The 25,647-nt window shown below is 42.0% G+C and overlaps 1 protein-coding gene across 1 annotated transcript in view; it reads left to right on the top strand.

The window, feature by feature from the left end:
• Cyfip1 (cytoplasmic FMR1 interacting protein 1) overlaps nucleotides 1-25,551 on the top strand; it is a 96,053-nt gene extending 70,502 nt beyond the window's left edge. Inside the window, 10 exon segments of the mRNA XM_052161634.1 lie at nucleotides 308-507; nucleotides 5,442-5,529; nucleotides 12,854-12,997; nucleotides 17,252-17,342; nucleotides 19,635-19,765; nucleotides 20,133-20,205; nucleotides 20,854-20,948; nucleotides 22,176-22,414; nucleotides 22,883-23,030; nucleotides 24,853-25,551. Of these exon segments, the coding sequence (XP_052017594.1) occupies nucleotides 308-507; nucleotides 5,442-5,529; nucleotides 12,854-12,997; nucleotides 17,252-17,342; nucleotides 19,635-19,765; nucleotides 20,133-20,205; nucleotides 20,854-20,948; nucleotides 22,176-22,414; nucleotides 22,883-23,030; nucleotides 24,853-25,017 (1,374 nt within the window). The 3' untranslated portion in view covers nucleotides 25,018-25,551.
• The last annotated feature ends 96 nt before the right edge of the window (nucleotides 25,552-25,647 follow it).

Raw genomic sequence — 25,647 nt, 5'->3', positions numbered from 1 at the left:
TGAGGGCCGTAGTAGGTTTCTGGATGTGACCATAGAGGAAAAAAGACCAGGGCCCAGTAGATGTGACTATAGAAAGGAGGAGCTTAAGTTGAGTACCAAACTCCGGTCACCTACAAAAGTCCAATTTCATGTGGTTCTGGCCCGCAGCTTGGTGGCCACCTTATTGTAACTTTCCACTGTCTATATCTCCCCATGTGCTAGTCCTCCTAGGGACAACATAGCTAGGTGGGGATTGCAGGTGGTGGGTAAATACCTCTTTCCTGGATGGCCCATCTCCTCTTACCTCCTTATCTCTATGATCCTGCAGGAGCTAGATGGGCTCTTAGAAATCAACCGTATGACACACAAGCTGCTGAGCAGGTACCTCACACTAGACAGCTTTGATGCCATGTTCCGGGAAGCCAACCACAATGTGTCTGCGCCTTATGGAAGAATTACCCTCCATGTCTTCTGGGAGCTAAACTACGACTTCTTGCCCAACTACTGCTATAACGGCTCCACCAACCGGTAAGCATTAGTGACAAACATGTTTGGATACTCCAGTTCAGATGCATCGACAGCGGGTGATCTTCAGCCCTGACTTTCTACAGACTTCCTCCTTTAACTGAGTCTCTCCTTCTTCCTCCATGATTTCTCATGTTCTGGTCTCTCAGGCCTTCCTGCTTTCTTCTGTTTACAAGGATAGCCCTGGGCCAGGACGTGGGCAGATGGTCATCACTTTTTATGTAGAAATAGAATACTGGGGGAAGGCTGGCCCTTGAGGCAGGAGAGCCAAGGTTCTGCCAGCTCACTTAGTTGAGACTGTAGACAGGATCTCATGTGCATTGGAGTGGCGGCTGGAACTCTACTGCCTACTTTTAGTCTCCCTGATGTCAGAACCTGGCAGCTGATTCTACTTCTCATGTTTCTATCTGAAGTGTTGAGGATCGTAAGAGTGTGGGAATGCCTTCCTTCCCACTTACCTTCTTGCTGTTGTATTAGTGGGAATAAAGGAGTCAGTTTGGTGATAGAATGGTTGTAGCATAATTGCTACACCGGTCAGCAGAATGGAATTTCCTTAGGACCAATGTGGTTTGTGTGTGTTTGTGAGAAGATGACCAGGAACAGGGTATTCTCTTAAGATGACAGATCCACCACTGGTCAAACTAACTTCTGTGTCTTATTAAGGTCATTGCTCCCAAGTTTTTCCATTGTCCGGTTACTACTTTTCTGTTTAAATTTTGTAAGTAACTCAACTGAGACTACTACAGAAGAGTCATACTTTGTTGGTATCTAACCCACTAGTTTCAGCATCTGTAAAAAATGCTTAGCTTTATCTTATTTGTCCCTGGTTGGTTGAAGAGTGAGTTTCTAATTCCTTCATTCCTCTGTAAATATTAATCAGCATTCTACAAGATAGCATTCTTTTCTTTGTTGATGATTATAAGTATAATCAGGGATTCCATCTTAGAGTTTGTATCTTCAGCTGATTTCTGTATTCAGCACCATGAGCACCTGTTACAGTGGTGTATGTGTAGTCCCACTGATTTATAAGTACCACTTTATCTTCTGGACCACAAGATGGAGTGTCTGCGTAATTGGTTTGCTCACTGGTACTAGGATGACGCTGTTCTAGATCCTTTTGGTGGTAACAGTAGGGAATCCTTATATGCTCACTGCTTTAGGTTTCTAAATGGAGACGTGTTCTCTTACAATCCAAAACAATGTGTCAGCAAGCTACACTTCCGTTTTAGACTCTGGGTGGAATCTCTGCTTGACTCTTGCTAGCTCATGTAGCAGCTGTCTGTTCCTGACACTCCATGGCTTGGAGCAGAATCATGCCAGGATTTGCTTTTACCATGAAATGATCTTCTTCTGAATCTCTCTCTCCGACCTTCATTTTCTTCTTGTAAGGACAATAGCCGTATAGATCTGGGGCCTTACTCTCAGCTCATGGTCTTCTCATCGCCAAGCCCATGTGTAATGGCCCTATTTCTACTTTCTGTGCTATGGAGAAGGAGTCTGAAAATATCTTTTGGATGGCCTCATTTTAACTAGTAGTATTTATGTGTTCTTGTATTTTATTCCTATACAGTTATCTATATATTAAAACTGAGTACATTCTGATCTATCTCCAGTTTCAATTCAGTACCACAATATTCATTTAAATCATCATTGTGACTTTGAACTTCCTTAAACATGGAAAAGATCCCTTCTTTTATTATGATGTTGGCTTGTCCAATTACACAAAAGGCAAACTACTTTAAGAATTGCTGGTTCTGACTGCTATAAATCAAACCTCCCCATTATAGTTCAGCATTTGTTTTTGGTATCTTGGCTTTAGATGAAAGTATATAGGTAATACTGTGTTAAAGTTATTTTGCACGATAGAGGAAGAAAGTCTATTCCTTTTCTTTAAATACAAGGACAAATGGAAAAAAAAACACAGGTCACCTATTTTCTAATACTAGTCATTTGCTCTACATAAAGGAAACATGAGAAGTGTCTTCTGGCTGTCCTAACTTTCTGTCTAGAAGCACATTCTGAGCAAAATTCATAGAAGGTCAGAGTAGAGAGCTTGGTAATCCTGCTTGCAGGAAGAAGCACAGTAGACCTCAGGGAAGCTCAGACAGCTAGAATTTGTAGAGTTAAATATGGAAGAGATGGCACTCTCACACTAAAACAGCTCCTGAAACCAGTATAGGCTCTGTGGTGTCGGGGACCTGTAGTCTTAATAATCCATAGAGCTCGTAGCAATAAAAATCATTTGCTGTCCTTGTCAGCACGAATTTAGAAGCTTATTCGGCACCCAGATACTTCATAGATGCTGTAGAAGTCTCTTGCCTTAGTAGGAGGTCTTAATTCCAAACTATTGCCTGCCTTGCCTTCCCAGAGAAATACCATAAACAAGTCATTAAATGTTTACTTCATATGCAGATAAATTTAGCTGCTTGCTGCCTCAAAAATCAACATGCTAAAAGAAAACAGGACCCAATAAGAAGATATCAATCCAGCACCCAATCTGAAATTAGGTATGCCCAGTATCAGAAAAAAAGGTGAACTATAATCAGGTCTTAAAACACAGGCAGAGATGATAGTGCCAGTGGGGTCAGAAGACAACAGTGTTAGCCATTTAATTATTCGTAAAGATTTAAGAAAGACAAACATAACAGATATAATGGTTTTATAGAAGAGAATGAACTGAATTAATACAGTAAATACAGAATCAGAAGTGAAAACTCCCTTAGCTTAGCTAAATGTTGGATTCTATTTTGCAGAAAGCCATTGAATTTGAAATTGTTATAGCAGGAAATATCTGATGCAAAGCCAGGAGAGAAAATTGCTGAGCAAAATGAGAATGGCCTCTGTGAACTGCAGCATGATGTCACATGTTCTTATAGCTGTAATTCTAGTAAGAGCTTAGCATTGGAGCAGAAAGACTACTTAATTTAATACTCCCAAATTTGCAAGTTTAGTGAAAACTGTAACTGCAGATGTAACTGAGGAAGCTCCCAGAGCTTATCGGGTCAGACATGGAGGGGAACTGCTGGCTCAGCTCAAAGCGGGGTAAGGAAGTGCTGAGACTTAACTTTCAAGTTAGTGTGGAGTTACAGCCCTGGGGGTGGCTGCTGAATACTTTCCCTATTCGGGGATTTTGACAACCCTGCTGAACTCTAGTCCCCGAGGGCATAGCATTTCACAAGACTGCCTTCATTTCAGTACTATCAATCATTCACTGACCAGCTGGCTAGATTCAGGAAAAATCTCTGCCCAGGTAGTAGATCTTCCTGAGATTCCTGATTTCCATCCTGGAGATGTGTTACCCTCCTAGTAATAAAGCAGCTAATATGGACAGGAAGACTTGCGCCAGCTAGAGGCCAACTGGCTATTACTACGTGACCATGTTCATTAAAACTCCAGCAGCTGCCCTTGCACATTGTCCTCTGCTGTCACCCAGCCTACGCCCTCATTCTCTGGTCCTGTCACATGGTTGATCATTCTATCAGTGCCAGTCCCTGAGGACTTCTGAGCAATTCTGAGCGTTTCTTTTTGGCGTAGACTCAGGTATGATCCAAGAGGCCGTCAGTGTGTATTGTATATGCCATATGCATCCACCACTCTATTTCTGTGAGAAAACATCATGGCCAAGGCAACTTAACATGAAAAGGGTTTATTTGGGCCTAAACTTCCAGAAGGTTAAAAGCTCATCACCTTCATGGTGGGAAGCATGCCAGCAGGCAGGATGGTAGCTGGAACAGCAAGATGAGGACTTGCATCTTGAGACATGAAACAGAGACTTGGAAACATCAAAGCCCCACCCCAGTACCTACCCCAATAGTGCCATTGACTGGAGGCCGTTCAAATGCCTGAGGGTATGAGGGACCTTTCTGATATATCAACATGCCTCAGTGCAGCAACACAATATCCTTTTGAAAAATTACATAAAAAGGCTTTTGTTTTGTTTTCCTGAATACAAATTGAGAAGATTTACAGCTTACTATTACTAGGGTCTGACACCTGCCCTTCAGTAGACAAGAATCTGGCCCCTTAACTGCATTCTCTCTGTGAAACACTTGGTCTTGCAGGTTCCTGGCCTCTCAGGTACACATGCTTTCTCTACTAACTATTGAAAGGTACTTCCTTTCTAATTTACTGTACTACATTGTGAGTTCACCAGGTTCACAGATGAGTATTATCAGCAAACCTGTGTGCATTATTTTATATGTGTGAACATTTGCCTGTATGTTTGTGTTGGTGTCACATGTGTGCCAAGTCATGTAGGATCAGAAGAGGACATTTGTTCCCTTGAAACCAAAATTACAATACTGAGCCACCATATATGGGTGCAGGGTGCTTAGCCCAGCCTTCTGGAAGAGCAACCAGTGCTCTTAACTGCTGCGCCATCTCTCCAGCCCCGTTTCAACAGCAATTTGAAAGTTTTTGCTTGAAATTTAATGTAGTTTTAAATGGGCTAAATATATTAATCACGATGCAGTCTTGGCTGAATTGGGCTAAATATATTTTACTTGGCTTCTTCATAGTCCAAGTAAGTGCTCTAAGTACCCAGGATGTCACCACTCATGTTGTAGACTCCTGTCTTCCCCTGTTTCTGGTACATACCAAAGCCAAGAATGTGTTCATTATAGGTATCCAGTATTGCATCGGATTCAAGATAGTTTTGATGCTAATAGGCCAGAACCTTTGTGAACGAGTAGATGTGTTTATAGGTAGGAGGACAGCAGAGGTTCCTATTCTGGCTTGGATTTATTATTATTTATGGCATTTTAGAGTATTTTTATATATATTTAATTCTGTGGGGTTTGATTTACTAGAATTTTCCTATTTGATGTAATGAGGTAACTATGAGAAAGATTTAAGATACACAGTAAAACTTCTGAAGCTAAAGAATTTGCTATTAAATTTGGTTTTCCTTATTTTCCCTTATCCTCTTTCTCACTTAGGTTTGTTCGGACAGTATTACCATTTTCTCAGGAATTTCAAAGAGACAAACAACCTAATGCACAGCCCCAGTATTTGCATGGATCCAAGGTAGGTTGTTTTCTGTTTGTGTAATGACAGATTTCCATTGCTGTGATAAGCACCTGACCAGCATGAAGGGAAGTGTCCTTTTCAGTTTGCAGTTGTAGTGCATCCTGAAGGGAAGTCAGAGCAAGGACCTGGAGGCTGGCACTGAAGGAAAGGACAGAGGAATGTGCGTCCTCACTTGCTCAGCCTGCTTCCTTATAGCAGCCAGGGCTGCCTGCTCACGGTGGTACTGTCCCCAATGGGCTGGACACTCCCACATTAATCTTTAGTCACAAAACACCTCACAGACTTGCTTCTTGGTTGAGGTTCCCTTCCCAGATAACTCTAGGCTTTATCAAGATGATAAAAAACTGAGACAGAAAGGTATTCCTTTCTAGTCCTTGAAGAAACTTGGATTATTTTTAAAAGTTAATTATTTAACCTAGTATACAAATAGTAGTTTGTTATAGCATTTTCATACACATGTGTTATTATACTTTGTTCTAATGTGCTGCTCTTTCTGGTGCTCCTACCTCTCTGGCTAGTGCCTTTCCTCACCCCTTCTGTTTTCATGTCACATGTATTCTGGGACACACCACCACCACCACCCACAAACAAACCTTAGATTTCATCTATTTCACGATCTTCTTTCTAGTCATGTTAGGAGTGGGTCTCAGGTTTAGGAAAATAACCACACATTCTGATGTAGTTGGGCATCACTGTACTTCTGCAGAGAGGTGCATAGGCACATGAAGTCAAGACGCCCAGCAAGAGTCCAGCGTGACTTTTATTTCTAATGCTAAAGGGTCTTGGTCCTCACTGTGAGTGGTCAGAGCCCAGCCTCATGTTCTTACATTGGCTAATTTAAAGTAGTGTGCTTGATAGACAGAACACAGTGGTTAATATGATAGAACCCCAAGCACATAGTTTGTTTGTTTCCAGTTCTGTGAAGACTGTCAATGTGATTAGATCTAGTTCTGTCTTGTATTATATTTGCTAATTTGTATATGTTGAACAAAATTTGCATCCATGGGATGAAATCATGTGGGCCATGACGGGTGACATTTCATAATACGTTCTTGAATTCTATTGAGGATATTTACAGTTTTGTTCACCAAGGAAATTGGTCTTTAGCTTTTGTTACTTGGCCATTGTCATTCATGTGGATCACAGGAAGAGGTCCCTGCCTCCCGTAATTTATGAGGCAGAAAAGTGCGTCTTAATTCTTTTTCAGGTTTGGAAGAATTTTTTCTTTTATGTGGGTCCAGGGGATTAGATTTAGGTCACTGAGTCATCTTACTGGTCCTTTGCAACAGTTTTTAAGTTCTTAGGGACTGTGTATTAGAAAAGTGCCTGATGTTCATCAGAGCTCTCTTCACCTTGGCAACATTATCGTTTTTGTTGTTTTTGGGTTTTGTTGGTGTTGGTGTTGTTTTGTTTTTTTTGAGACAGGGTTTCTCGGTGTAGCCCTGACTGTCCTGGAACTCACTCTGTAGACCAGACTGGCTTTGAACTCAGAAATCCTCCTGCCTCTGCCTCCCAAGTGCTGGGATTACAGGGATGCGCCACCACTGCCTGGCGGTATTATCGTTTTGCACACTGGGAGCTTCTGTTGATCACACTTAGCGTTGCAGTGTCCAGGCAGTGTTTCAGCTAGAAGGTGTCCTCCGTGTGCGTAGGGGCGTGCAAGCCTATGCATGTGTGCAGTGTGTGTAGATAAGGACCTGTCGTCATACTTTGAAAAACTGGTGTTAATTGTGCTTATGGAGGAGTGTGGTGGGGGTGTTGTGTGTACTCTACATCTTGGGAGTTTGCACAGCAGTCAGTAACGGATTGGTGGCTCCTGATTTGATTTGTTTCCCACTTAAGACTCAGAGTTGTCAGACTGGAGGGTTCCTCTCAGTTAAGATCTGCTGCTGAGGTAGGGCAGCTTTCCCCTGTGCATTTCCCTGCCTAAGCCAAGTCTGCTGCTGCTTCAGCTCGTCAGAGTGTGACCCTCCCGCTGCCCACCACCGTGTTCCACCTTCACCCAGGCGCTATGGTACGTCACAGTGAGACGTCCTGATCTGTGTCTGTTTCTCTTATCTTTTTGTCATATTAATATTAATAAATGTTGACTCTTCTATTCCTCACTGACTGTTGAATTTCCATTAGTGTCCAGGTTTCTCTCTCTCACACACACACACACACACACACACACACTTTCTTGCTGGATGAAAGGAATTCCAACAAGCTCCAATAACTTCACACAGACTGACAGAATATTGGATGGACAGAGGAAAACTTTAACAGGCAGGCCCCAGGCGTTGCATACACGTACACACACTTGTTGGTATATGGCGCAGACTCCAAAGAGCTGGGTCAAACAGCTTTCTTTTTTCCCTAGCCTTGTGGACTACCTAAGGCAGTGTCTATGTAAGAAGAAAATCATCTCATAGACACAAGTTATGTATATCCTAAAAACATTCACCACAAAAACATACTCTTCAGAAAACAGATTAAGGACTGGAGAGACGGCTCAGCAGTTAAGAGCATTGACTCTCTTCCAAAGGTCAGAGTTCAAATCCCAGCAACCACATGGTGGCTCACAACAAGATCTGACGCCCTTTTCTGGTGTGTCTGAAGACAGCTATGGTGTACTTACATATAATAAATCTTTAAAAAAAAAAAAACCAAAAACATTAAAATCACTACCCAAGAGGAAATTATAATAGGATTATTGACTATATTCTTTTTTTTATATTGACGGATCTTTCTCTCCCCGACTTGAATGTAACTCAAAGCAATAATTCTTTTGTCATCGATTATGCTTAGCTGACAATTTGTATTTACCAAGAAACAGATCATCTGTTCTCTGTTCTTATTTTCATTATTTACTCTTAGTTCATAATCCTGTCTTCTCAGGGCAACTCTGAAACTTGTGGCCTTACCCCTAGATACGAGATCCAGGAACTCAGACCCAGCCTTGAATGAATGTTTACGTTGATCATTAATTTGTCCCAAGCCCATTTTCCTTGCTGCTCCATTACATGCTTGTAACACACAGAAGTTCACTGTACTCCTTTTCTAGCCTGTACAGCACTTACTGTTCTACAAGGAAGGGGCACTTTCTAGTCTTTATTTTAACTTTGTTAGATCTGTCTGGCAAAACAACTTAAACCATCTCCTTAAACGTTCACTCAACTACCTTAACTTCCTAAAACCATTTAAATCATTCCTAAAACTACTTCAGCATATCAGGAGTTCCATAAAATCCTTACCTGCTAGGAACCTAGGATGTGAGAGGTGGCTGGCAGTGTGACCAGGAGCTTGGGCAGGGCCAGGGCACTTCCCTGCTCCATGGAATGCTGTTTTCAAGTGTTCTGCTGTAGAGTGCCGCTGACGGCAGAAACAGATTTTGTGTGCTCAAGACCAAGAGTGACTCTGGTTCCAGGGATCCAATGTCCTTTTCTGAACTCCATGGGCACCAGGTCAAACACTACACATCCACATTAAAAGCAATATTTATAAGGTTATCATGACAGATGACACAGGCAAAGGCCTGTGTCTCAGGTTTCTACAGGTGTGCTAGGATACTGACCAAAAACTTGGGGAGAAAGGGATTTATTTCAGTTTTTACTTTCACATCACCATCTACTACTCAAAAAAGTCAGGACAGAACTTAAGGCAGCAACTAATACATAGGCAGCCTTTCTGACACCAAAACCACTAGCCCAAGGCATACTACTTACAGTGGGCTGGGCCCTCCTGCATCAATCACTAATTAAGAAAATTCCTCACAGGCTGGGCTGGTAAGATGGCTCTGTGCTTATGAACAGTGGCTGTTCTTCCAGAGGACTTGAGTTCAATTCCCAGCAACCACATGGTGGCTTCTGGCCATATTTGAAAGGATTTGATGCCGTCTCCTGACATGGAGATGTACAGCTGACAGAGCACTCCTACATTAGATAAATACGTAAATATATAATAAATACATGGATAAATTGTTAAAGAAAATGCCTCACAGGCCTGACTATTGGCCAATCATTTGGAAGCACTTTCTTAACTGTGGTTACTTATTCTTAGATAACTCTAGTGTCTACCAAATAATCTACAGGACTTTTTCTTTTTGAGTCTGAGTCATGCAGCATAGACTTGACTTGAACTTACTCTGTGGACCTTGAGCTCAATAGTTCCCTCTGCTGCTGCTTCTCAGATGCACTTACACAGGAAGATGATTGTAACCCTTTCCTTTCCCATCTGTTCTGTGCTCCTGGATGTGTCTCCTGTGATTGCAATGTTCTTGGATGCTTGTGGCATCTCACCTCACATCGAAGAACCCTGTGAACCTAGATCAGGCTCTGTCAGGCTGCCATCTTTTGTCCTCTGATTGAGACTTGGGCAGGAGAATCTTGAGTGAAGCTATGAGTTTGGATATCCTCAGAGTCTAAATATTTTAAGTACAGCCTTTACAGCCTTGCCCTCTCAGAAACAGCAGCCTCCCCATCCCCCATTGAGATTAGCTAATCCACTGAGTAACTAAACACCCAGTTTGGTGAAGAAGCCAGGAACCATGGATGTACTGAGCACTGGTTCCTCTACAGCCACAGGCAGGGTTACTCTGGGAGTGAACATTGTCACTTGCAACATGAAGTCAATCCATTTCACTAATAGTTTTCAGGTTTTGTTGTTTTTCCAAGCAATGAACCTCTTAAAAACCAAATATCTTACTCAGAATCCCCAGCCTTTGGAGCAGAGTGGTAGACTTCAAGGAAGACCTGGAGGGAGGGGTCGTCTAACCTGATTGTGCTTCTTTCAAGTGTGACGTGATATGATGAGGGTGTAGGGGTTGGCACTGCACGGGCAGGGTCTTTGCTCTTGGTGTGCTCTGTGTAGCCAGTCTTCCATGAGCAGCATAGGCTCAGACTCTTGTTTTAGGGGTCCATCGTGTCACACATCTGAGATTCACAGAGGACTCAGGGCTCAAAGTCATTTATGCTCAAGACTTGCAGCCAGAGTACAAAGCAGGATCCACACAGGCAAAAGATGAATCGGATGGAGGTGAATTTTCCTTCAGAGGCTAAACAGATATGTCATGTGTTTCTGTCCATGGAGGAGAAGCCATCTAATTCCTCAGGTTAAAGGCTGCCCTGGGCTGGGAGGTAGGCACTTACTACCCCTGTGACCAACTCTGTCTTCTGAAACCTGTCAGAGAAAAATCAGTTAGTATAGTAAATATGTTTACCTAGGTGACCTAAGCAAGCTTATACGCCATGCTAGTCATGGGTTCCAGATGTAGAAAGCCTTATTAGCTGGTAACACAATGACTATTCTAAGGAGTGGGCTCCTAGGAGGTGCAAAGAGAGCCTTCTTCAGATGTGTGGCGCCCTTTCTTGCACACTGAGATCCGTGTAGCCTTCTTGAGGTTCTCACTGTATGCGTAAGGAGGACAGAGGGCCCAAAAGTTTCAAGTGGCAAATGCTGGCAACAGCAGACTTAGCAAAAATTATCTATTTCTAAGTATGAAGACATACTTAGAAATACGATAAATGAGTCAAAGTGGAATGTCATTCTTTATTTTATATATATATATTTGGTTTTCAAGGCAGGGTTTCTCTGTGTAGCTCTGGCCATCCTGGAACTCACTCTGTAGACCAGGCTGGCCTCGAACTCAGAAATCCGCTTCCCTCTGCTTCCCAAGGGCTGGGATTACAGGCGCGCACCACCACGCCCGGCTCCATTCTTTATTTTATTTTTAAAAGACTGTATTTATTTTATGTATGAGTCCTCTATCTACATGTGCACCTTCACTCCATAAAGGGCATCCGATCCCATCACAGATGGTTAGGAGCCACCATGTGCTTCCTGGGAACTGAACTTAGGATCTCTGGAAGAGCAGCCAGTGTTCTTAACCACTGAGCCTTCTCCTCAGCCCCAAAATAGAATTATAAAAACTGTTAACAATAACCCAGTGGGAATGCGGAAAGACTGAAACAGAAGACTAGGAACCCGAACAAGCAGAGAAAAAGCAGAAAATGAGAATAAAAGGCTTACACCTCAAAATACCAGCTTGTAAATGTGTTAACTATAAACAGCCTAAAATGCATTTGAAAGACAGAGATTGGCAAAATGGTTAAAAGATGATCAGGATCAGCATGTAGCTCAACTATATGCTTAGCTTAGCTTGGTTTCAGTTTATGATACCAGAAGGTAAAGGTGAGAATAGAAAAAGATGTGTGATGCACGTGTCAGTCACAATGAAGCAGATGTGGCAGTATTACTACAAGATAAGCTAGACTTCAGAGCAACGGGCTTGATACTTAGAATAGACCAATTCTGCATGTTTATATGCCAATGAGAGCTTCTATACAGAAACAAAAACACAGTTTTTAAAGAGGAAATGAGACATTCCATAGGCTATACACAAGAATTTCAACTCTTCTCAGCAACTGGTAGATGTATTGCAACAAAACAAGCGGTAGTGAAGAACTGAAACTCAACACTACATAGCGTCAGGGTGCGCTCTCAAATGGCCATGGACGCCAGGCGATGGTAGTGCACGCCTGTAATCCCAGCACTCTGGGAGGCAGAGGCAGGCGGATTTCTGAGTTCGAGGCCAGCCTGGTCTACAAAGTGAGTTCCAGGACAGCCAGGGCTATACAGAGAAAGCCTGTCTCAAAAAAAACAAAAATTCAAATGGCCATGGACATCACATAGACCATATCCTGAGCTACAAGATAAACTTCAAGAATACCTAAATCTGGAGTTGAAATCATAGACATAGAAAACTCAAACTAGAAACTAATTTTTAAAAGTTAAGACAGGCTGTGGAAGTGGCTCCGAGGATAAGAGTACTTCCTGTGCAATCATGAGTATCTGAGTTCAAGTCCCCAGCACCCATGTTATAACATAGGATTAGAGGGGCCATTACCACAATGCTGGGGGTGGGGGTGTGGAGGTGCACAGAAGCCATCAGGTCAGAGAAGTTTTAAGGGAAATTTAGAAGATACATCGAAGGAAATGAAATCCTTTAATTCCGTATCTCCCTGTTCTCCTTCTACAAGGTTAGAGACCCTTCCTGCATAAAATCTTTCATCGCCTACCCCTGCGGGCTGCTCCCGTCAGCTCCTGAGTGCCTTCTGCCTCCCTCGGGATGGCCTCCACTGTCCCATTAGTTGCTGTGCATTCGTTTCTCTGCCTACAGTTTGCTCTTTAAAAAGGTGAAAGCCTCCGCATCAGCAAGGGCGGTGTAGGTTACAAGGGAAGTAGCACCTTCTCTTTTATGATGTGGTAAAAATTGAACACATCTGCAGTGCCATCTGCATGAATGTGTGAGAACGACACTGAGAGCTGCCCTTATTTCCCCCAGGCTTTGAACCTAGCCTACTCAAGCATTTACGGCAGCTACCGGAACTTTGTGGGGCCTCCGCATTTCCAAGTCATCTGCCGGCTGCTTGGCTACCAGGGCATCGCGGTCGTCATGGAGGAGCTACTGAAGGTTGTCAAGAGCCTGGTGAGTTCTCCTGGAGTGAGTTTCCCCTGTAGCATGGATTCACTGTGGTAGACAGTATCAGCCATGGGCGCCCTTCTCTTACTGTTTGGGATGCTTCAACTGAGCTTCAGGCGTTCCTCCTAACCAAAGAGAATGGTTCTGGATGTAAAAACATGTCACTGGGCTGCTTGGTTCTCAGGAGATGGAGGCAAGAGGTTTGCTTAAAGCCAGGGGTTGCAGGCCTGCCTACAGAACCTGAGAGGATCCGATCCGTCTCTTACAAATAATACCCCCAGTTTCCCAAAAGGAAAGATTGAAGTTATAGGACTGATTTATAATTTTTGCTGCTTCTGCCTGTACGAGATATAATCTTACTGTATTTAATGTAAACTGGCCTCAGCCATCGTCAGCCTGCCTTGGCATCTGGGTTGCTAGTGTTAGAGATTTGCACCACCATACCAGGCTTTGGGAATGTTTAATAGCCAGAATATCATGTTTATTATAAGAGAATGTTGCTTCTTATATGCAGAAGTGATTCGAGTCTTATCAAAGACTACTACTGTAACCCTGAACTTGAGGGGGATGAAAAACAAAGTAGAAGACAAAAGTCCGAATCAAAAGATGCTTGCCACAGCCTGCTTTCTCCAGTTTGTTTCTGTTGGTGTTTGTCTGTGACAGATATGTAGATGCTGGGAACCAAATGAGGGCCCTGTGATCCAAATGAGCAACTGTTCTTAATCACAGAGCCATCTCTCCAGCCCCCAACTCTATAAATATATTATGGGTTTTCATAAAACACAGATCTCTAGGAAACATTGTATAGAGGTAACTGGAGATCATACTGACCACAGGAAGTTACAGACCCTCAGGCATTCATGGTGGGCAGGAACAGCCGCTATCAGGATAGATACCCACTTCAGCTGTGGGCCATTCTTCACAAGTGCTCAGTGAGAAGGCTCCTGACAGATAAAAGTGCATAGTTTTATCTGCACTTAGTCACTGCATAGTTAGTGAGGCGAGTGGCCTGTGCTTTGTTCTGGAGTGAAGGGCTTAGATGCACATGTGTAACCTCAGAGTGCGGTCAGAGTTCTACACCAGTCACCATCTGCACAGAAGCCTGTCTTATGTTACTATTGCTATGAGAAACACCATAACCCAAGGCAAAATAAGGAAAAAGAGTATTTTGGTTTTGGCTTACACTTCTACAGCACTGTTTATCATCAAAGCAGTCAGGACAGGAATGAAGCAGGGCAGGAAAATGGAGGCAAAAGCTGATATAGAGGCCATGGAGGGGTGCTGTTTACTGGCTTGTTCCTCATGACTTACTCAGCCTGCTTTCCCATAGAACTCAGAACACTTGCCCAGAGGCAGCCCCACCCACAATAGAGTAGGCCCTTCTACATCAATCACTGATCCAGAAAATAATCTACAGGCTTTGCCTATATGCCTATAGCCCCATCTTATTGACTCATTTTCTCACTTGAGGTTTCCTACTCTCCAGGAACTCTAGCTTGTATCAAGTAAACATAAAATTGGCCAGTACAAAGCTTTATAGTACAGGGTTTTGAAAAGGGAACATGATGTCATTTATAGGCCACAGTGGACTTTTGGTTTTTATTCATAATCAGTCTCAGTGTCTGTCTGTCTCTCTCTGTCTCTCTCTCTGTGTCTGTCCATGTAGAGGCTATATAATCTCAGATCTTTATACTTTTAGAGCAAGCACTCCTACCCACAAGCCATCTTTGTTGCTTCCGCCTTGTTTTATAAAGCAGAGTATTGCATTGGGATAGAACTAATCAAGGGTAGACCAGATGACCAACAAACCCCAGGGAACTACCTTTCTCTGTCTTACCAGTGCTGAGATTGCAAATGTGCTGCATGGTTCCTTTTTTATTATTATTATTTTTTAATATATGTTTTGCAGCTTGAACTTAGATCTTTGTCCTTACATGGCAAACACATGGATTGAGTTATCTTCTCATCCCTCATAATTTATTAGTATTCACTGCAAAAGAATGTTTTAAAACCTTCAATCATTTCTCCTTAATGTTTATTTTTTGGTTGTTTGTGGTGCTGAGAGTTGAACTTAAGAGTCTTACACGTGTTCTGTCATTGAGTTGTACCTATTCTTCCATAATTTATCTTTTTGGGAAAGTGTATTTCTTTAAGTACAGATTTTCATGTTTTCTATGATCTGCCATGTTGCGGGAAATATTAAAAGAACAGCATTTCCCGCGCTATACCCGGCACTGCCGAGCCTCGTGGCTCCAGCACGGTGTTTTCAGCACAGCAGACTCTTTGGCTTGGAGCTCCCAAGATGTCTCCACCCAACTAGCTAAGTTCCCTTGGTGGGTCGTTGCCACTCCAGCACCATGCAATGACCGCCCAGCTCTTGGTTAGCTGTCACAATTCCCAGTAACCAGGTAAAATCAAAACTCTAGGAGCTTGTAATTAACCAGTCAGATTTATATACCAATAAATTCTCAATTCACAAGATGCCTTCACAGTAATTTCAGAGCCAGTTGGTGATACAAGCTGCCACCTAGATTAGACAAGTTATCCCAATTAGTCTATCCTTTATTGTATTTCTAGCTACCTGTGGCTGTTTAAGGCCACTTGAAATCTGGATCATCTTCCTCTTGCTCCATCTTTCCTCCTCCTTCCTGTCTCCATCTCCCTCTCTGCACCTCTGTGCTCCGCCTCCCTTTTCCCTGTCCAGTCCCAGGCTTCTTGTTGTATTAATAAATTAATTGGACAGGGAAAATCCTGCTATATGCCCATGGTTTAGTTAGGGTTTCTATTTCTGTGATAAACCATTATGACCAAAAGCAAGATGGGAAGAAAGAGTTTAACTTTCATGATTCAATTACAGCCCATCATAGAAGGGGGTTGGGATAAGAACTCAAGGCAGGAATCTGTAGGAGGGAAGTGATACAGAGATCTGGAGAAGTGCTTGTTCCCAGTGTCTTGTTCAGCCTGCTTTCTTATAGCACCTAGGACCATCTGGCCAGGGGGTGGCACTGTCAACAGTGAGCTGGGCCCTCCCACATCAATCATCAAACAAGAAAATACCATATAGACATGCCTTCAGGTCAGTCTTAATGGAAGCATTGTCTCAGTTGCATCTTCCTAAATGACTCTAGCTTGTTTTTTTTTTTTGTTTTTTTTTTTTGACTCTAGCTTGTTTTAAGTTGACATCAAACTATGCTGTACAGCCCACTAAGTGAAAAGAAAGTTTGAATCTGAATTTGTGGCCACCTGAGTACAACCTCAGTCCATCAAAAGACATGACATTGTCTTGAACTTAAGATGTAGCAAAAATTAACAATTCTGAAAAGTTGTAGAGTTATAACATAGGTTATATATAATGACTTAGTTACTGTTCTGTTGTTGTAAGGAATGACCAAGGCAATTCTTATAAAATAAAGCATTTAATTGCTTAATTGCAGGCTTGGTTACAATTTCAGAGGGTTAGTTCATTATTATCTCAGCAGTGGATGGAGAAGCACATGGGGCAGGCCTAGTACTAGAGAACTGGCTAAGAACTCGCGTGTCAGGCAGCAGGCAGAAACATCAACCCTGGGCTTGGCATGGACTTTTGAAACCCAAAGCCTAATGCCCAGCAACACACTTCCTCCAACAAGGCCACACCTCCTAATCTGTCTACTCTTTCAGATAGTCCAACTCCCTGGTGACTTTAAGCATTCAAATAGATAAGCCTATAGGGGCCATTTTCATCCAAACCATCACACTTAACTAGAATGTAGAAGAGTTTGGTCATTTGCACATCTATGATCTTGGGAACCACTCACACTTTATGGACTGTTCTGCCCTGAAATACTTGGAAGTTGGGGAAGAAAATTAGGAATGCAGCCCTCATATGGCTAAACACAAAGGTGACATGGTCTAGTCTGGAAGCTGTCCTAAGCTAGGACGGAAACAGAAACTATCTTATAAGGGCTGTTGTTCCTGGAGTTGCTGACACTCCTGGTGTTGACAGTTGGTCAGCATGGAAGCTACATGGGAATGTGAACTCTGCTGCTCTATTTCCTGGATACTTCATGTCTTGTATTTTAGAGTGTGAATATAGTTGTCTCTACAGATGCCCAGTAGACAGTGCTCTTTTCACAGGTGAGATTTCATTCCATAACCAAACTGATTCTACAGTCTTGGTCCTAACTGTATTTTGCTCATGGACTGATTTTCAGAGCACACAATTACCAGGGCCTTCCGTGAGAATGGAGGGAGATAGCTGACAACATTTGTCTCTTGCAGCTTCAAGGCACAATCCTGCAGTATGTGAAAACTCTGATGGAAGTGATGCCGAAGATCTGCCGTCTTCCACGACATGAATACGGCTCTCCTGGTGAGCAAAGGTGTCTGGAGTACCCGCTATGAGTACAGCCCTCATGAAGAGGGAATCAAGTTGGAAGCTATTGAGAAGGATCAGATTTGAAAGAAGCCCAAACCAGAATTTGCCTGTATAGAGTAGAACAAACAAGCACATCATACACCTGGGTAGCAAGCAAGTGTGTAGGACTTTGGGGTCATTATTTACAGTTAAGGAACTGAGGGACCCAGCTGGTCAGCTAGCAAGGATTTTGATAATGGGGTATTGAATATATTCTTATCCCAGATCCTGAAAATAATCACCTACCAAGAAAAGCAGAGGGAGCTTAACTACCAGATCCTAATGCTCTCTTAGTAGGGAAAAGCGTTTAAAGCAGCCACAAGGCTCTACTTCCTGCACCCTCCCTCTGCCCTCTTACCCATTAGATAGTCTTGTTGATCTGTAAAACAGTCTGCCTTATCTGGCTCACAGGCTGTAAGAACTTCACCCAAAGTCCTTGGATGTGTACTTCTAGATCAACCTCCATGACTTGCTGCAGGCTGATATAAGGTCATCCAAATGAATATCCATAATCATCTCGGTGTTGCTTTGGAATTAACCTCAGCTCTACAAACCTTTGTCACTAAAAGTGCCTTTTATAGCTGGGCAGTGATGGTACATGCCTTTAATCCCAGCACTTGGGAGGAAGAGGCAGGTGGATCTCTGAGTTCAACACCAGCCTCATCTATGAAGCAAGTTCTAGGACAAGCAGTGCTATATAGAGAAACCCTGGAAAGGGACAGGGAGACAGAGAGACAGAGAGTGACAGAGACAGAGAGACAGAGAGACAGAGACGGAGCCTTTTATAAACTCGTCACCTGATAGTATTCTCTCCAAAGATGGCATCAGTTAGTTCATTCTGTATCACTCTGACCAAATACCTCTGAAAAGCAACTTAGGGCAAGAATGATTTATTTTCTCTCAGTTTCAGAGGGTTCTGTTCATGAACACTTAGTTCCATGTTTTCAGGCAAAGCATCAGAATGGCAGCATATTAAAGAGACTGTTTGCCTTCTGGCAGACAAAAAGTGAAAGGCTTACAGAAGAGCCCAAGGCAAAATATAGCACCCAAGGACATGTTCCCAGTGACTGGCTTCCTCCAGCCAGGCCCCTAGTAATGCCATTATCACGACATGAATTGTTCATCACAACGTCATAATCTAGTCATCTGAAAACACCGTATCCCCTAGAGGTGCGCTTCGCTGCCGTTCCCCACGTGCTCCGCTCGTCTAGTCTTGCTAATGCATCTGAGGCTACACATGAGTACCTCATGCTGCCATCCTGACGACGAGCCAGCCTGATGTGGCTGAACTTCCAGATACAGTTGACATTTAAGGTTACTCTGCCTTCGTAAAAGAAAGTAGCCATCAGCATGCACCTAGCTTAGAAGAATCGTATTTCAGTTCATTGATGGAAAGTAGATAAGTAATTTTAAGGTAATAAAAGTACAGATGAAAACTTAAATGCTGAAGAGAAAGCCATTAGGTCAGATGAGTCTTGGTAGAGCACAAATCAGTAGTTCAAAGCATTGACTTCGTTCCTGCTTGCCAAGGGATGACCCAGATGAGCAGGTCTCCACTACACTGGGTAGCTAGATAGTTGCACTGACAAGTGGGAGATAGCAGGAAAAGGAGGCATGGACTCTGTCAGGTGAGCAGGAGGGTGAATTCTTAAGAAGACATTCAGGGCTAAGCTGCGTCTTCTGTGGTTAAATTGAAGTGTGTTAAATCGCACTTTGTTCTTAGGGTAGTTTTGAGCTCTTACTAGGTTGGACCAGGTTGGCATTGTATGTATGACTCAAGTTAGCCGTGTTGGCTTCTGTGTTCTTGGACCATGCTATGTTGTCTAGGCATTGGCAAAGATGACTTAAAATACTGTGGGAACTCAGAGATAAAGTATGCCAGATTTTCCCAATATGAAATAAGCTGCAGGGTCTTTATACTCTTTATCAAATCAGACACACTACTTTCTATGCCTGTAGAGATCTGCTGAGTTTATCAAAAGCCTTATCCGAATCCACTAGAGATGGTGCTCTGGACTCTCCTTTATTCTTCTGGTATGTTGGCATTCTCTGTCAGAATTGCCTTCTTTGAACATATGGAGTTGACTGAGCAGGGTGTCAGAGGCTAGGCCCTGTGGTCTGGTAAGGATGTGCCAGGTGATATAAACCATCATTGCTGGAAGCATGTGGCAATCTCCACAGTCAGGCAGTGTCAGAATGGTGGGTGCTAGTGCTGTGCCTGAATCCCTGAAACTTCTGCTGCCGCAGGCATCCTAGAGTTCTTCCACCATCAGCTGAAGGACATTGTGGAGTATGCAGAGCTGAAAACCGTATGCTTCCAGAACCTGCGGGAGGTGGGAAATGCTGTTCTCTTCTGCCTGCTCATAGAGCAAAGCCTGGTGAGTTCTCAGTTCTGCCCAGCCTAATTGGGCCAAAGTTTTCACTGCTTGTGACAAAAAAGTTTTTGTTTTTTCTCCTTTGTGCTTTCCACACCCCTCTTTAGTAAGGGTATGAGGTGGGCAATGTAGCTGTTTATTGGTTCCCTACATTTAGAAAACAAGAATATAATGTTTCTTTGTTTAAAGAGTGTTTTTCCTGTGGACCAGAAAAGTAGATCTGTGGGACATTAACACTATTCCAGGAAATTCTGTGGGCAATTGTTTATTTTATTCTAACTGGGAAAAGTAACTTTGCTGCACCAGACATTTGTCACCTTTTTCACTATGAGATACCCTTCCTGGGATGACGTTTTCTACTGTGTTTTAGTCTTTAGAAGAAGTCTGTGACCTGTTGCATGCAGCTCCTTTCCAGAATATCTTACCTCGAGTCCACGTAAAAGGTGAGTCTGCATCATAAACCAGAGTCCACATTGCTCATAAAGGAGTCATACTTATTTCACGGTGCAGCCAGAGAAAAGGCCAATGTTCAGTTGTGTTGGTGCCAGCTCAGTCATATCTAGGGAGTCTCTGTGGGGAATGTCTAACCTGGTTAGAATTTATAAGCTCAAGTATTTAAAAATATCTAGGAAATATCAAAATAACACAGAAACACAGTAAAGTGGAGATAATAAAAAAAAAAAAAAATGGCCACCAAGTTGAGAGTTGTAACAGTTGATGATGAGCCAAGAAGTTCGCTGTACTATTTTGCTTTAAATCATGTTTAGAATTTTCAGTGAATTTCAAAAACTGCACATTAAATTCTTCTATATTCCCCCATTCTGTTGATAATTGCATGAAAAAGTTACACACTAGTCCAAAGTAGATTCTAAATGGTTACATTGCATAAGTAAATCTGTTAGCTTTAATTAAAATTACAAATAAGCCATTTTAATATACTGTATATTTTAATATACTACAATATAATCTTTCCAAAGAGAATCTGCACCCATGGAGTTAACTGAATCTTTAAATTTCTGTTAAAAATTATACTTTGGCAACTTTAAAATCTGACATAAGGACAGAGCATAATAATGTGTTTTCCAATACAGAGGGAGAGAGAGTTGATGCCAAAATGAAAAGACTAGAATCCAAGTATGCACCACTGCATCTTGTCCCGCTGATTGAAAGGCTGGGGACCCCACAGGTAAGGGATGCTATGGTTGCTAGGGTTTGTATACTGGGTGGAAATTGTCAGTGGAGGGGTTGGAAGCAGCCAGAAGTTACTGTGAGGTTGAAGACTGTTGCAGGAGTTGGGAGGATTAGAGACGGTATGCGGAAAGGGCTGAACATCTACCTCAGAAATAAAGATGTACTCAGATGGTGCCTGTTTTCCTACTCCACCCTTTCATGAACAGTTGTTTTTGTTTTTTTCCTTTTCTTTTTGAGATAGAGCCAGATAGCCCTGGCTCTCCTGGAACTTGCTCTGTAAACTAGGCTGGCCTTGAACTCATAAGTGATCCACCTGCCTCTGCCTCCCAAGTGCTGGGATTAATACTGTGTATCGCCATTGCCCCCAAAGCTTTTTTTTTTTTTAAGATGTATTTATTTATTTTACATATATGAGTACAAGGTCACTGTCTTCAGACATACCAGAAGAAGGCATCGGATCCCATTACAGGTTGTGAGCCACCATGTGGTTGCTGGGATTTGAACTCAGGACCTCTGGAAGAGCAGTCAGCTCTTAACCGCTGAGCCATCTCTCCAGCTTGTTTTTTAAACATTTATTTATCTTTTATATGTAAATACATTGTGGCTGTCTTCAGATACACCAGAAGAGGGTGTCAGATCTCATTAAGGATGGTTGGGAGCCACCATGTGGTTGCTGGGATTTGAACTCAGGACCTTCGGAAGAGCAGTCAGTGCTCCTAACCACTGAGCCATCTCTCTAGCCTGCCCCAAAGCTTTTTAAATAGGGTTTCTTCTTAGAAGAAATTGTGACAAAAGGCAAGGTATCAGAATGAAGTTTACCCTAGATCTGGCATACTTAACTGTTTCAGCCATTACTGTTTTGAACCAGAGTCTTTGTCTGAGGTTGTCTTCTGGACTCTGTTCAGTGGCACTCCTGACTTCTACCCACGAGATGCCAGTAGATTTTTTGTGACCACTAGAAATGTCTTTGGAAATTGCCATGTGACCTGGAGGCAAAGTTGCTTGCAGTTACAAATGGCTGTACTTGGCTCTTCTATACAGACTTCAGTATTTTAATCTTTAGAGTATAGGTAATTGCTGATATAACCTGTTGATGCTTCAAAACTCCGTTCTGCCAACTTAGCTTTTTCTGCCTACTATGGAATAAGTGGGCTGGTGGTAGTTTGTTTTTAGCCCTTTAGTATTCTATCATGGCTTGTAATACTCCATGTACTTTTTGCAGCAAATTGCAATTGCAAGAGAGGGAGACTTGCTGACCAAGGAGCGGCTCTGTTGTGGTCTGTCCATGTTTGAAGTCATCCTGACACGGATCCGGACCTTCCTGGATGATCCCATCTGGCGTGGGCCGCTGCCCAGCAATGGGGTCATGCATGTGGATGAGTGTGTGGAGTTTCACAGACTATGGAGTGCCATGCAGTTTGTTTACTGCATTCCTGTAGGGACACACGAGTTCACAGTGGAGTAAGTGTGTGTGTGTTCTGTGACTCTTTGGAAGAGTGGGAGAACTGGCAAGGGAGAGGGTTGCTGAAAGGAGTGTGGAGTCAGTACAGAGACAAAACACTTTTAGAAAAGTATACAAACATTGCACTGGTTTAGTGCCATTCAGGTGTGGCTCCTTCTTTGCCAAAGAAAGGATTTAGTATGAGTATCTGGGAATTATTTGAATCTAAAGCAACTAAAAGCAAATTGGACATTCTTGTTTCTGAGTGGCAGAACCTTCGAGTTATTCTGTGCAAGTCTGTGACCTATCAAACCATAAACTAGAGGAACACAAAATTAGCACTGACAAAAATTAGAAAATTTCTTGTGCTCATCTTTCTCCTATCTGAGAAACTGTACAAAGGAACTAATGTAGCCTGATTATTGACCTTTGGAGACACCGCAGAGTCTGCCTGTTTGTTCATTCTCCTTATTGCTTGGTGCCTCTAGGCAGTGTTTTGGAGATGGGCTCCACTGGGCGGGCTGCATGATCATTGTACTTCTTGGACAGCAGCGGCGCTTTGCTGTGTTGGATTTCTGCTATCATCTTCTCAAAGTTCAGAAACACGATGGCAAAGATGAGATCATCAAAAATGTGGTATGTGAACAAAAGCTTTTATACATTCTAGGTGAAGAATGCTATTATCCCAACATAAAATTCAAGCGTAAACATCATTATGTTTACTCTACACAAACATAACCCAGAAAGTTTTTTATTAAGTATTTTCTACTTCCTTTTTCTTTTTAAGGTAATTAGATCTACCTATCTTACCTGCAATTTCAGATTGTTGAGACACTATTCTAGTCTTCTAGCTTCCAAACCATGTGGTTTTTAAACTGCTTTTATTACCTTTTTGTTGTCTTATAAAGTTTCCCACAACTGAATTACAGAAAATATTCATTATGCTCTTCAAATGTTTTCTCTTTTACGGCTCCTTTTAGAACATTATTGTTAAACTTTCTTTGGCTTTCCATATGACTTACTCTGGTGTATTAGTTTTCAGCTGTTCCCAGAACTAATCACAATACACTTAATATCACCATTATCTCACTTTTCAGCATCTACATAGCTCATCTGATTCCCCTGCTTAGTCTCACAAAGCTAAGGGGCGTGTGTTTTCTCTGGAGGCCTGCAAAGATGAATGTGCTTTCAGTCTCCTTTTAGTCAGTGGCTGAACTCAGTTTCTTCTAACTGTAGAAACAAGGTGTGTTCCTGCCGTCAGCTCATCTCCTCACTTGCTTTCCACGTAGCCCCTTCAAATGGCAGGGCACCACCTACTTTTGCTACATCATTCCTGTTAACAACTTAGGAAACTTTTCTGCTTAGATTATTAGACTGGGTCTGTCCAGACAATCCCAGGGTTCTCTTGAAGTCACTCAAAAGACTCTCCATAGGTGCAAAGAAATTCAATGTGGGCATGTATGAAAGGGTATTCTAGTTTCCATACCTCCTTTATTAGCTCTCTGGAATATAACCAGAGTATTTTCTTCTGCTGTGTCTTTGAGGTAACCAATTCATTTCAGGTTAAGTTAACCAGAATTTTTAATTTCAAAATTCTTAATTTGGTTCTTAAAATCTTGGCAGGTATATTCAATTTGTAATGTCTTGTTACTTTATATAACATATTATATATAAAATATACATTTTATATTCTGATAATTGAAGGCCTTGGAGTCAGACATTTAAGACTGGCATTCTTGTGGTACATGACAAGCTTCTTTTTTGTTTAACCTGATTTAAATGTCTCCATTGAAGACTTGCTGTGCTCACTGTCAGTTGTTACCACCCTGGGTTATTACAGCTTCTCATGAAGTCTCCAGCTGTTGTACAGGCTGTCTTTTCATTCCAGCCTACTCTTCTCACATTTACCTCCTGTGTGGGCAGAACCAGCAATACTTTCAAGTTCTGTTTCTGTGATCTTTATCCAGACTTCAAAGCATCTTCTCCACAGAACTGTTAAACTAGAAATATACAACTTACATCTTATTTATAGTATTTGCATACTAAGCATTTTATTATATATACATTAATATATACTATATATTAATATTCCAGCTTTTGGCTCATAGGTTCTTTTCTTTGTTTGCTTTTGGAGGAAAGGGTCATCCAGCATGACCTGATAATCACCATGTACCCAGGCTGGCCTTGAACTCAAAGTAAACCTGTTTCATCTTGAGTAGTAGAGTACTGACCTAAGCCACCTCTCCTGGCCAATAGGTAACTGATTAATTGAACGAACGTGTTTTGTACTTATAATACTAAGGTTACAAGGTGAATTTAAATTGGAAATGTATTCATTATTCCAACTGTGATAATATTAGAAAGATGGTAGGGGTCAATTTAATTTTCTTTAATTGTTCTGAAGTAAAATCCTTGAATTTTAAAGTACAATAAATATAACAGTCTGATCTAATTGTAGCCATTGAAGAAGATGGTGGAGAGGATTCGAAAGTTCCAGATTCTGAATGATGAGATCATCACTATCCTGGACAAGTACTTGAAATCTGGCGATGGGGAGAGCACACCTGTGGAACATGTGCGCTGCTTCCAGCCACCCATCCACCAGTCCCTAGCCAGCAGCTAGGGCTAAGCTCACAGCATCCTAGTGGCTGATGGCACATTTGTCTTTATGTAAACTATATTGAGATTTTTAGGGGCTATTTTCCATTATGTCTGAACCTACTTAAGGGGGTACTTTTTGATCTGAAAGCTTAACTTTATAAAACTTACTTATTTTTCTATACTAAAATTGTATATGCCTTTGGAATTGGGAAGTCTGAGAATATGATAACTAGTTGTTGCCATTATGGTCTTAACAAATACTTTCATGCTGAATATTCCAGTAGCTAGTTATAAAAATGCTAAATTCACTCATTCTGTAAGAGCATAATACCAACTAATTGTATTAAAAAAAAAAAACCTACCAATTACTTTTAAATTTAATGACTAGCTTTGTTTAGGGTTTTTTCTGATGGCCTTTTAAGAAATCTTTTCTAAGTCATCATTTCCTTTTATGCCAAATAGTGAAATGGTTTCTTCTGTTCAAGTAAATCCAACAGTGAGTCTGATTTATGAGGTATGACTTAACGATTAGAGAAATAAAAATTAATGGAATCTGTTTGCATTTGTTCACTGGCATGAACAAGATAGTACCTACATTTCACAGGACGTGTTCAGTAGGACAAGATCATGACATCTTTCAAACACAACTAGA

Source organism: Apodemus sylvaticus, chromosome 1, assembly GCF_947179515.1.
Source record: "Apodemus sylvaticus chromosome 1, mApoSyl1.1, whole genome shotgun sequence".
NCBI lineage: Eukaryota > Metazoa > Chordata > Mammalia > Rodentia > Muridae > Apodemus > Apodemus sylvaticus.
This window is presented reverse-complemented; position numbering and strand designations above follow the sequence as displayed.